Here is a 12,857-nt window from a genome sequence, read left to right as displayed (position 1 = left end):
GCCAAAAGTCGCTGCTACTGCTGCTGCTGCGAAGATGAGCGAGTCACCGGGTTCAACGTTTAATCTTTCAGCCGAATGTGATTACAGCGCGCGTTTTCAGCTGCAGTGAGTTGATGACCCCGGACCCATCATCGCTGACTCACACAGAGAGCCGTGCGGACACACGTAGCCTGAGCTGCTGTGATTTAAGAGACTGCTTCTCGGGTGCAGTGTGAGTTGATGGTATCGGCCCCGTCACCAATTACTGCACACGTGGTTTAGATGTGTTTTTTCAGGCCATCGTAAGCCAGCACCGCTTGTCCAACTTCGCAAACAATTACTCATTTGTGATTGCACACAGCAACAATCATCACCACCACCACCACCCCCACCTCCACCTCCTCCACCCCTGCTCCCCTCCCCCAAACCGTGACACTGCTCCAGTCGTTCTTGATTTGAAGCTTTCGTGACTGCAGGAATCCACAATCTTTGGTTCTTTCGGTAAAGTCACGTGGGTAGAAAATACAATAAATCACGACGTTTCGGACGCTTGTGTTGCGACCGAAACGTCGTGATTTATTTTATTTGACACCCACGTGACTTTACCGAATGATCCAGTCATCTCGCCTCCCTTCGCGACAGCCGTACGCGCACTCCAAGATCGGCGCGGGCAACAAAACGCACCGATTCGGTGCAAACGAAACACACACAAAAATCATCATCACCGTGTGGCAAGGAGGAGGGGAAGGAAAAAAACCAAACAAACGAACTCACCGTCGGATGGGTTGGGGGACGCACGGCACGGCGCTCAGCAGTCTGGAAAGAGCAGATGCCCCGTGAAGACGGAGTCGTCGTCGTCGTCGGCGTAGATGCCGTTGTAGCTGCCGACCACCTCGAGCCACACCTGGTCGCCCCGCTCGAGCTCGAGCACGGTGGAGAGCGACGCCTGGTCGAGGTCGCCGTCCTCGAAGCCGTCACCCGACGACACGAGGCGCCGCTCGTTCTTGCACAGCGCCACCTTCACGGAGCGCTTCCACACCGTCAGGTGGTACGACACGGAGTAGACGCCCGGCACCACGCACGTGAACTTGCCCGTCTCGGGGCTGTAGTGGCCCTGGCCGTTGTAGAGGATGCGCGTGAAGCGGACGGGCGCGCCGCGCGCCGGGAAGGCGTTGGCCTTCGAGAGGCTCGCGCTGAAGGCCGAGCGGGGCCCCGAAGGACCCCCGCCGCAAGGCCCCGCGCCGCACGGCCCCTTGGCGCACGCCTCCGTCTCCTCGTTGCTTTCCAGCGACGGCTTCGTCTTGTGCGGCGGCGGCGACGGCGGGCCCGGCGGGCCGGGCTGCCCGGGGGCCCCCGCGTGGCCCGCGGGACCGGCGGGCCCCGGGAGGCCCTGGGGACCCGCCGGGCCCCGCGACCCCGGCGGGCTGGGGGCTCCCGGAGACCCCGCGGGTCCCGTCGGCCCCGCCGGCCCCGCGTCTCCTCGATCGCCCTTGGAACCCTTCGTGCCGCTCGTGCCCGCGTCCCCCTTGCCCCCCTTGAGGCCCGCGCTGCCGGGCCGGCCCTCGGGGCCCGCTTCGGCCTCGGGGCCGCGCTCGCCTTGCGTGCCGCGGTCGCCCTTGTCTCCCTTCTCGGCCGCTTTGGCCCGCTCGCCCGGAGGGCCCGCGACCCCGCGCTGACCCTGGTCGCCCTTGGGGCCGATGCTGCCCTTGTCGCCCTTCTCTCCCTGCTGCCCTCTGTCGCCCGCCAGGCCCAACGATCCCCTGTCACCCTTGTCACCTTGTAATGGACACACGGGCAGCTCCGGCTGAGCGATCGCGCGCGCGCATATACATATTGCACACGTGATGGTTAATACACCCGCCGTATTAACCAGGGAGGCCCGCCCGATTCGAACCGCGAACATCTGCAACGGCAGGCGGTGGAGTGCGCGACCCCGTGCGGTACCTTTGATTGCCCTGTCCCCGGGGGCTCCTCTGGGGCCACGGTCTCCATCCTCGCCTCGCTCTCCTGGGTTCCCTGCGTGGGTGACCGTCCCGCGACGAAGGGAGGGAGGGAGGGAGGGGAGGGAGGTCAGGCAGGTGCCTTCGCCGCTATGGTGCTGGTACCGCAGCAGCAGGGGATCTGGTGATGGGTTTTTGACGGTGATTTGTTTTCTTGTTGGTGTCTATGAACACAGTAACACACAATGAGACTAATGTTACACGGGAAACCCGCGTTATATCTTTGATTAAAAAAGGGAGCACATAAGCAAACAAAAAAAATACAAAAAAAAACGACATGGTGAACGAAGTAAAGTGCCGAAAGACCGAGCATCTTTATCGTCTGATCGTTAAAAAAAAAGGAAAAAAAAGGAGGGAGGGAGGGAATTGGAACACAGAGGCTAGGGTTGTTGTCCAGAGACGAAGCAACTCACCCACCTTGTGCCCCCCTGAGGCCTTCAAACTAAACCGAGAGTATGACATCTGAGACAGCGCGGAGACCCCCCCCCCCAAACTGCGGGGGGCACGGGGCGATCGCCCCGATTCGCCCGTACCACTCTAGGGCCGGGCTCTGACAGCCGGGGCTCTGAGTAAACCGGCATCAGCGTCGCGATCGGACGGCAGCGCTTGGCCCCCACACCGCGGCGCGAGCCGTGGCGCTGCACGTGCTGCCCAGTGAGCCGTGCGACCTGCCCGAGGTTCGTAAGGCAGCGAGCGGTGATTCGCAGGCAAGCTGTGAGCACGCAGCACTCGCTCGATGCAGCGGCGGTCGGCGAGTGGGTGAGTGCTTGCCGTGGGTGCTCATCGCAGTCGGTCGACCCGTGGCACCTGCTGGGTCTGCCCCGTGACCTCCAGCCGGCGGGCGTTCGACGCTTACACAAGTTTCAAGTTTCATTTATTAGGTGTAGCCCTGTGAGCCATTCGGCTCTTGAATCGGGTGCAACCGCAACAACAAAAAAACATGAACAAGAAAACATCTTAAAGTGACGTGGTCTCAACGTGCACGTAGCCTGGCACAAGCGCCGTGGCGACGTCACCACCACTTAGTGGCGAACGGCGCTTGTTGTTGTTGGTGGGTGGGTGAGTGAGTTTGCGCGCGAGTGAGGCGTGTGCCTGGTTGTTCATCCTCGTCGAGTGTGAGCCACCCGCCTGCGCCTTACCCGTCTCACCCTTGGGCCCAGCTGCTCCAGGAGGGGCGGGCAATCCGGGCTCCCCCTGGTGTCCCACTTCGCCCTTCTCTCCGGGCAACCCTGACGGGCACGGAGCAGGGGAACGCGCGCGTCACATCACAGCCACCTGCGCGGCGCAACGAATCTGGCGACCTAAGTTCGATCCCTCGCTTATGGCCAGGCGAGTGATATTCTCACCGGGTCCTGGACTCCCCCTCCAACCCACCTCCACCCCATCACCAATCTGCGCTGACCAGTGTGGTGGAGTATGGTCTCGGTCGAACAATCTCCAAGAGCCCGTACTGCCCAGGAAGGCTCTCATCCAGCAGTGGATTGACGAAGGCCTGCATGTCATTAGCACCGTGACTTGTGGAAGTACCCCTCTTCAAACGACGGTGCGACGAGGGGTATCCCCTCCCCAACCCCCAACTGGGACTCCACCCCCCTCGTGCACCCCTCCAGCGTACCCCCCAACCTGCTGGGACCCCACACCCCCCCCCATCCACCTTGATCTCCCCTCCAAATTCCAGCCGGGCAGCCGTGAATCCAGCCAGCAAAACTCGCTACCCCCTAATATTTGTATGAAACGCCTCTCATTGAACCCTCTCTGCTTTTATTCCCAGGCAGCCATGAATCCGGCCAGCATAACTTCTTCCTATTCTTCTTATTCTTCTCATTATTATTTGTATAAAACGCCTCTCATGGAACCCGAACCGCTTTTATTTTGCCGCGCGATATGCCAGTGGCGAGTCTGTGATGGCTCAGGAGGGAGGGCAGTGTTGTGAACCACTAAAGAAGTGGCATTTAAATTCAGGCTGCAGGAGAAAGGGGAAGAAAAAAACTCAACCCCCCCCCCAGTTCCCGTGTAGCAAGCGCGCAGTGCATTGAGGATTCCACAGGGCCCTTCACGCAGCGAGAGTTCCTGTAAGAATAAATAATGTATGAATGGCAATTCAGCTTTTTATTTCTGACAAAGTAGTCGCTCCATCACACGGTGTTAGAGCTTTTCTTTCTTGTGTGTATATATACAAAAATATACGTTTGAAATGTTTATTCGCCAAACTTACTGCGACAATGAAACCGTGCAGCAACGGTGCAGTGCACGATGAGTTCGATTCCCACTCACTGCGAACATCAATGGCGAGCGATACCTGAACCAGTTCGAGGAATCGACCTGGTTCCATCTACAGCGCCCAACTGACCACCACCACTGACCACCACCAGTGACCACCACCACTGACCACCACCACTGACCACCACCACTGATTACCACCACTGACCACCACCACTGACCACCACCACTGACCACCACCACTGACCACCACCACTGACCACCACTACTGACCACCACCACTGATTACCACCACTGACCACCACCACTGACCACCACCACTGATTACCACCACTGACCACCACCACGACCATCACCACCACCGCCACCAAAGCCTATAACAGACTGTTGGGGCAACTGCTGTTAGCGAGCACCTATGAAGGCCAGAACGGCACACGAAAGGGTGGGTGACCAGTATCACACACGGTCGCCTTTGTCTCCCTAGTGGCAATGTTTACACAACGTACTAGGTACTCATTTGAGGCTGAGTCGACCTAGGGGAGGCCCAGGACCGGCTCAGATAATCGTCACTCGTGTTGGCCATGAGCGGGAATCGAACTCAGGTACGCACCACCGCTCCCCACACTTTCACCACCACCATCAACCACCACTGTACCTCTGTCGCCCCTCTCTCCCTTCCTGCCCTGCGCCCCTTCCAGCAGGGTGAAGCAGTCGCAGCAGTTCCCTCCGAGCTGCTCGAAGCTGTCATCCACGTCGATCACCTCCTTGAACGAACCGGGCGTTGAACCTCCTCCTCCCCCTCCTCCCCCTCCTCTATCGGCACCGCCGCCGGCTCCATCACGGGGTGATCCCGTGGACTCGGACGCTTCGTGCCGTTTGGTTCGGGCACCGGTGCCGGCAGAAGAAGAATCGTGCCGAGCCGGCGGTCCATCTCGGTCGACGTTGCCCTGGTCACCGTTGCCGTGGTCGCCGTGGTCGCCGTTGCCATGGCCACCGTGGTCGCCGTTGCCTTGGTTACCGTGGTTGCCGTTGCCGTGGTCACCGTGATCGCTGTTGCCGTGGTCACCGTGGTCGTCGTTGCCGTGGCCACCGTGGTCGCCGTTGCCTTGGTTACCGTGGTCGCCGTTGCCGTGGTCACCGTGGTCACCGTTGCCGTGGCCACCTTGGTCGCCGTTGCCATGGTCACCGTGGTCGCCGTTGCCTTGGTTACCGTGGTCGCTGTTGCCGTGGAGCAGCCGCGGCACGCCCGGGGAGGATGGCGGCAGCGAGGATTTACCCAGGGTGCAGTGCTTCCCCAGAATGCCGTGCAGCAGGATGAGGACGATGAGCCCGTCGCGGGATGCCATGGCACCTGCTGGGCGAGGAGCGGAGAGAGATTTTTGGAGAGAGAGGCGTGTGGATAAGATTTGATTCGATCTTGAAAAATGCCCACAGACTCGGAGATGCTGAGATCCCACGGGACAGAGGTTCAATATCTGTGGGTCACGCGGGAAACATCTCGGCCAAGTCCTCCCTGTGACCTGGGAACGCCAAGAGGATTCGTGTCCACAGGAGTTCAGCGGCAATGAATGGGCACGTGGGTACGGGTGACATTGGGGAGAGTAAATTAATCACGTAGGTAAAAAATGAAATTGAAATTAATTAAAAATCAAATAATAAAAATCACGACGTTTCGGAGGCAACACAAGTCTCCGTCATCAGGTGGGACCGTCACAGCCAGATTTGCTGCATCAAGATGTTTTTTGTTCATGTTTTTGTTTTTTGTTTGTTGCGGTTGCACCCGATTCAAGAGCCGAATGGCTCACAGGGCTATACCTAATAAATGAACTTGAAGCTAATCTGGCTGTGACGGTCCCACCTGATGACGGAGACTTGTGTTGACTCCGAAACGTCGTGATTTTTATTTTATTTTTATTAATTTTAATTTCATTTTTTACCTACGTGACTTTACCGAAAGAACTAAGAGTATAGTGATTTTATTGTTTTATTTTTATTAATTTTAATTTCATTTTTTACCTACGTGACTTTACCGAAAGAACTAAGAGTATGAATCCTTGCAGTCACGAAAGCTTCAAATCTAGAAGTAAATTAATCGTTTAACGTGGGAGCAGTGGGTGCGCTCCTGAGAGAAAACGCGTTAAGGGAAACCACGTTAAGCGAGGGCTTGCCGTGCTTGGCACCAATAAAAGTAATTTGACCCGATCCAACCTGCATTACGGGGCATTCGATTGGATTTCAAAGTCGATGAGTTTTTGATTGCTCCTGCAAATGCATTGATTGAGTTGAATTTGTGTTGTTTTCCGTATTTTAGCTTCACGAGTGGCGCCCATTGCTCTGCTCAATTAAAGCGCCCCCCTTGACCATCCTAGCGAAGGAAGAGAACTCAGTGCTTCAGTCGAAGACACCGTTTGTCTGTGCGCGCGCGCGCGTGTGTGGCCTTGATATGAACAACATTTCAATTTCAACCAGTCTACACAACAAAGGCTCATTCCTAACAGAGGTTTCATCCGCACCATCTCTACATAACAAAGGCTCAGTCCCATTTACAGCATCCGCAACCTTTACATCAGCCGCACCGTAACAACTCTTGGAACCTCCCATTTCAACCAGTCTACACAACAAAGGCTCATTCCTAACAGCGGGCTTCAGCCGCACCGAACCTCACAAAAATAATATCCAGGGCCTACCTTGGCTCCTCCCACCCTCAACCAGTATATATACAAGGACTGTTTTCTTGGAATTTCTCTCACTTGATACAGCTATCGTGCTGTGACGGTTCCACCTGAAGACGGAATCTTGTGTTGCCTCCGAAACGTCGTGATTTTTATTTTATTTTTTATTTTACTTTTATTAATTTTAATTTTTCACCCGCGTGACTTTACCGAAAAAACCTAAAAATAACAACATATATAATTGGCGACGTTTCGGGCAAAGGCACTTCATAGCGCCATGCTGCACGACACTAGCATGATGTATGTGCAGTGAAGGGGCGGTCGTTGCCTGAAACGTCCCCTATTATATAATTTTTAAATTGTTAAGGCCACAGTGTTATTGTTGGCTATGCTTATGCACAACTGCCAATTCAGCAGCAGCATCGCCAGATATGTAATTTGTTTAATTCAGAAAACGTAGAAAATGTAGTTTTGTAATATCCGCTCTGGCTATGTTTATAAGCTTACCCTTGCGACTTTTACTCCAGCGTTTCAAGATTGCCTTACTGTTCTGTTTGCATTCCCTCCTCTTTCATGTATTTTTAATTTTAAATATACTTTATGGGACGTTTGCACAACATTTGTCTTCGTAAATGTTTGTTTGTCCGTAACGTTGTGTGAAGTTCACTGAGCCTTTTGGAATGAAAGGCACCCTATAAATAAAGATTATGATTATTATTGACGAATTGGGCAGGTGCTTCTGCTGTGTGTGTGTGTGCGGGCTTGTCTGTTTATTCTAATGGGGAGCGGTGGTGCAGTGGTTACGACTCTAGGTTCCATTCCCGCTCACTGCCACCAACACAAGTGACGAGTATCTGCACCGTTCCTGGTCCTCCCCTAAGTCGGCTCAGCTTCAAATGAGTACCTGGTGCGGTGTGTAAAGCATCCCCACTGGGGAGACAAAGGCGGCCGAGCGTGGTGCTGGCCACCCACCCCCTCGTGTGGCGTGCCAGCCTTCAGAGGTGTTCGCCAACAGCACTTGCCCCAAATAGTATGTTCAGGCTATACGGGGGACCTTTATCTTTGTTTTTTGTTATACAATCTGTAAATTAATGATAAGGAAAACTCACCATAACAGAATAACAATTCAGTAGTGCAGACCGGAAAACTGCGAGTTTCAAAAATGACATTTTAAACAGGAAATGCGGCGTTCGAATCCCCAGTGGAGCTGTACAAAATCAATATTCATTTGATTTCTATTCAGTTGTGTTTTGTGAGCTGATCGCTATTTGATTCATTGTCACAATCGTTCGTGGTGACCCAAGTCGCTCTGGCACATGTGTGGACGCATCTACCCTTGTCGCTTGAGCTCTCACGCTCCTTAAACACGCCAACTAAAACTAAATCTTGGCCTAAAGCTTTCGTGACTGCAAGAGTTCATATATTTTCAAAGAAAATATTTTCTTTGAACCATCTACGTGACTTTACCGAATCATAGACGACACATTCTTACGCGGACATTTGGATGCACCTAGCGTGTGAATAGCGATCGATTTTAATGCGTGAATCGATGGATCGTTGGATATCTAAGGAATTATTTTGCTATCATTATAATTTACTACGTTTACCCAGAAAGGCCTCACCGAGCCTCAAAGGTTTCAGGAGGGTAATGCCACGTTGTCTTTGCAGTGTGGCGATGCTGCTGCTGCTGATGTGTGATCCCAACTGAGTAATTTTCAGGGATTACATTTTTTGTGGCAGCATTGGAATGCATTTGCCAATATCGGTTACATTGTATCGATTATACTTAATTTGGAGCTTTTGTGACTGCAGGAATTACTCTTTGGTTCTTTCGGGAAAGTCACGTATAAAGAGAAAATAAGAGAAAATAAGAAATTAAATACTAGCATACTAGCATGGAAGTATTTAATTGATTATTTTCTCTTTATACGTGAAATAATACATAAATACTAGCATACTATAATAAATTAAATACTAGCATACTAGCATGCTAGTATTTAATTTATTATTTTATCTTTATACGTGAAATAATAAATAAATACTAGCATACTATAATAAATTAAATACTAGCATACTAGCATGCTAGTATTTAATTTATTATTTTCTCTTCATACGTGAAATAATAAATTAAATACTAGCATACTATAATAAATTAAATACTAGCATACTAGCATGCTAGTATTTAATTTCTTATTTTCTCGTTATACGTGACTTTCCCGAAAGAACCAAAGAGTAATTGTATCGTTTTTTGTTCTTATTTTAGCTTTGGGAGGAAAGTGGAGGACCCGGAGGAAAGCCGCGTGGAGCTGCGATAGAGCGAGCGCACGAACGCCACACGGACAAGAACCCGAGTTCCGTAATCGAACTCAGGCCCTTCTCGCTGCGAGGCACGAGCCTCACCACTACGACGACGACGACGATGATGTCCATGCTTGCAGCTGTAATGGTACGGGTGAATTGGCGTCGGTGCGAGGATGACGGTGAACACGATTAAGATTCACCCGATACCTCGCTGCTCCCACTAACGAGTCTCAACCTCCATGCGGTGCAATGACGCTCCAACGCCGATAGCAATTTGACGCGAGCCCCTTGCGCAAAAAACATAATAATGGCACGAACTTAATTACGGCTTCTGCTCGTAATGGATGCTGTCGTGAATACACTGGCCCTCCAAATTAAGTTCCGAAATAATTGATTAAAGGCCGCTAGTGGGAGGCGAGTGTGCCCTTGGCGAAAAAGAAAAAAGAAAACCTTCACACCGAGTGTGGAAGTCACCGGGGAGACTCACGTCGTTCCGTGATTAATAACGGCGGGTTGTTGCAGAGGTTCGCGGTTCGAATCCGGCAGGCCGGCCTGGTTAACACTTCGGTGTGCGTGGCATTAACCTTGAATCAATGCGACTAGTCCTACTGGCAGCGACTACAATACTGCCATGCGCCTTCTGCTTTGCAGTGGATGCCCAAAGATCGCGGGCCACGTTTTGGAAAATGTAAAACATCACACCGCAACTCTTTGGTTCTTTCGGTAAAGTCACGTCGGTAGAAATAAAATAAAACAAATCACGACGTTTCGATCGCAACACACCTGATGAGGATTTCTCGTGTTGCGATCGAAACGTCGTGATTTGTTTCATTTGATTTTATTTCTACCCACGTGACTTTACCGAAAGAACCAAAGAGTATGGATTCCTGCGGTCGCGAAAGCTTCAAATCGAGATCACACCGCAAGCTACTCAACTGGGATCACACACGGAGCAGCGATCCTCTCCCCCTACTGCGAGGCTGCTACAGACCGCGTGGCACAGAGCAGCGCCTCCCTTCCTGCTTGCCCTGCGCTACAATAAAGTCGTGAATGGCAACCGTACGAAATAATGCTGGCACGTGTGCAGTGAGTTCTCAGTGAGTCAGACGACGTAGTTGAGACACACTCTTTTATTTAACCAAAGGCGGTAACAATAATTGAAGGGGTAACGGCCCCTTCACCCGTACTCAACGGGAAACACCCCTAGCACTATTCCCTGACTGTCCTATTCCCAGTCCTCCGCTATCAGTGCTAGGGGAGGCTATCTGATCCGGCCCTGGTCAAGCACGGATCCCGGCACCCAGCTAACCAGGCCGTGCTCTTACAAGAGCAGCAGTCCTGGAGCTCTTGGGGCCGCGCCACTGGCTTGCCCTGCTCGGCCCTGACAAGGACAGCGAGCCAGGGGAGTCCCAGGGCCTGTTCTGCCGGTCTTCAGTCTTCACTGGTAAGCTTCTAACACACTGGCCCCGAGCCCTCTGGCTCCCCGCCTTTTATAGGAATCCTCTCCGAGGGGTGGGGGCTATGGGGGATCACAGCGCCCCCTCATGGCCCCCCAGGGTTAACCGATGCGGACGTGGATGTAGACACCCGTGTGTGGGTGCAGACACCCCTGTGTTTCTGTCCGCCTTATTCCCCCGTAACAACCCCCTGCACGCGTAATGCTCTGCTCGAGGTCACGTGGTGCAGTGCACAGAGACAGCTGTCACCGGAGGCGTCTCCTTTCAAATATCGATGGAGATGAGATGCACGCGGATTGGCCAACAACATCTAGGATAGACCCCGGCACAATTTTAAGAACGAACTTATTTTTATTATTATCCATAATTATGTATTATTACGTACGGCGATTCGAGTACGCTATTTTACGTAGGCCTCGGCAAGGTAAGGTAATTGTACCCTTTTTACCGGGTAAAAGGGTAAAGGTGTCGACATGCCAAGGGGTAAGGGTAAAGGGTAGGGTAAAAGGTAGGCTCGTTGCTTTTTACCTTTTACCTTACCTGCTAAAGGGTTAAAGGTAGGGTAGAGTGATTGTATTGTGGTAGGGTAAAAGGTAGGGTAAAGATAGGCTCGTTGTTTTTACACTTTTACCTTACCTTGCCGAGGCCTATCTGAATGGCAGGGACCGTGCCACGAGACAGAGACAAAGATGCCCCGTATAGCCTTGACAGACTTTTTGTGGCAAGTGCTGTTAGCGAGCACCTATAAAGACCGGCACGGCACACGAGGGGGTGGGTGACCAGCACCACGCCCGGCCGCCTTTGTCCCCCCCAGTGGCGATGTTCACGCACCGCACCAGCTACTCATTTGAGGCTGAGTCGACCTAGGGGAGGCCAAGGACACAGAAGCCGTGCTGGGTGGCACACACGGCCAACGTTCGAGCCCACCGCCCCCGCCTCCCCCCACCCTCCTGCCAACTTTTGGCAACTCTTCAGCCAGGGATGACGCAGCCTTCTTGAGATTTCCCAGTGGGAGAAGAAAAATAAAATAATCAATCAAAGCAAATAAAGGCGGCCGTTAAGGAACAAACGGCTCTAAGGTGACCGGGAGGGGAAGTGGTGGAGACTGTAGCAGTGAGCGCACCCCCCCCTCCCAGCCCCCCCCCAGGTGCACACCGAGGGTGCAACGCGTTCAATGGGCAGAGCACTCTGCCGTGGTGGTCCTGCGAGGCACGGCGGAACCTGCAGTAGCCTCCTCATAGAGGGGACACATTTCTCTCTGGCAGTGTCACAGTATGAGAAATACGAATTACGCTTGAAACCTCGATTTAAAGCTTTCGTGACTGCAGGGATTCATCTTATTCTTGGTTCTTTCGGTAAAGTCACGTAGAATGTAAATAATACAATAATAAAAATAAAACATAATATAATAATTTCGATTAAAAGCTTTCGTGACTGCAGGGATTCATCTTCTTGGTTCTTTCGGTAAAGTCACGTAGAATGGAAATAATAAAATAATACAAATAAAACATAATAAAATAATTCTCACGACGTTTCGGCCACAACGCAAGCAGCCGTCCTCAGATGAAGAACAGGTCTGTCGTGAGAATTATTTAATTGTGTGTTTTTATTTTATTATTTCCATTCTACGTGACTTTACCGAAAGAACCAAGAAGATACGCTTGAAACCCTTTATCGCAATAAAACAGGAGGTGTTTAAGATGTTCACACATCAATTAAGATACCTTTTGCAACGAATGAAGTCTGTATTAACCATGCAAACATGCTCAGATCATATATATTGCTTGGGTTGAGCCATAAATGACATAGCTGCTCACTGTTACATTGTTTTAACAGCTTTATTTTGGTGATTTCGAAAACGTTTTGGTTTAGCCATATTTGTTTGTTGTAGTACAGTCAGACTGATAACTTTAATCCAAATTGTCTTATGGTTGTTATTGTTTGACTTGCATCCCACTGGGATTTTTGCACACAGCGTTGGTGTACGGTGCTTTTTCTGGAAGACTTTGCTGTTTTTTCCTGGATTTTTCTGTTGCGTGTAGTCACTTTAAGATGTTTCTTGTTCATGTTTTTGTTTGTTGCGGTTGCACCCGAGTCAAGAGCCGCATGGCTAACAGGGTTATATACCTAATACATGAACTGAACTGAACCCGTGCTATGAATGCTCCGGTAGTGCATTGTCTTTGTGCTGTTCGCCTTTAGGCGTTCTCTGTCACTGGCGGCGAAAT

General features: G+C 51.8%; 2 protein-coding genes and 1 long non-coding RNA gene across 4 annotated transcripts in view; all 3 read right to left on the bottom strand.

Annotated features, from left to right (window-relative positions):
* Nucleotides 1-758: 758 nt before the first annotated feature.
* LOC144948843 (adiponectin-like) lies at nt 759-1,498 on the bottom strand (the record flags this gene model as incomplete). The annotated part of the gene is made up of 1 exon (XM_078878493.1): nt 759-1,498. A coding segment is annotated over one exon (711 nt), but the record flags the coding sequence as incomplete, so codon positions are not given.
* Nucleotides 1,499-1,500: 2 nt separating this feature from the next.
* Nucleotides 1,501-2,408, bottom strand: LOC144948802 (uncharacterized). Its single transcript, XR_013640197.1, has 3 exons — nt 2,397-2,408; nt 1,924-1,995; nt 1,501-1,755 (listed from the first exon to the last, which is right to left on the bottom strand). It is a non-coding gene; the product is annotated as an uncharacterized LOC144948802 (long non-coding RNA).
* Nucleotides 2,409-5,463: 3,055 nt separating this feature from the next.
* Nucleotides 5,464-12,857, bottom strand: part of LOC144948800 (uncharacterized) — a 184,303-nt gene continuing 176,909 nt past the window's right edge. For both annotated transcript variants that reach the window (XM_078878449.1, XM_078878451.1), the window contains exon 6: nt 5,464-5,553. The gene's annotated coding sequence lies outside the window, so the exon portion shown is untranslated. The remainder of the gene's footprint in view (nt 5,554-12,857) is intronic.

Source organism: Lampetra fluviatilis, chromosome 51 (assembly GCF_964198595.1).
Source record: "Lampetra fluviatilis chromosome 51, kcLamFluv1.1, whole genome shotgun sequence".
Lineage (NCBI taxonomy): Eukaryota > Metazoa > Chordata > Hyperoartia > Petromyzontiformes > Petromyzontidae > Lampetra > Lampetra fluviatilis.
The sequence above is the reverse complement of the archived record's forward strand: the minus strand, read 5'-3'. Positions and strand labels throughout refer to the sequence as shown.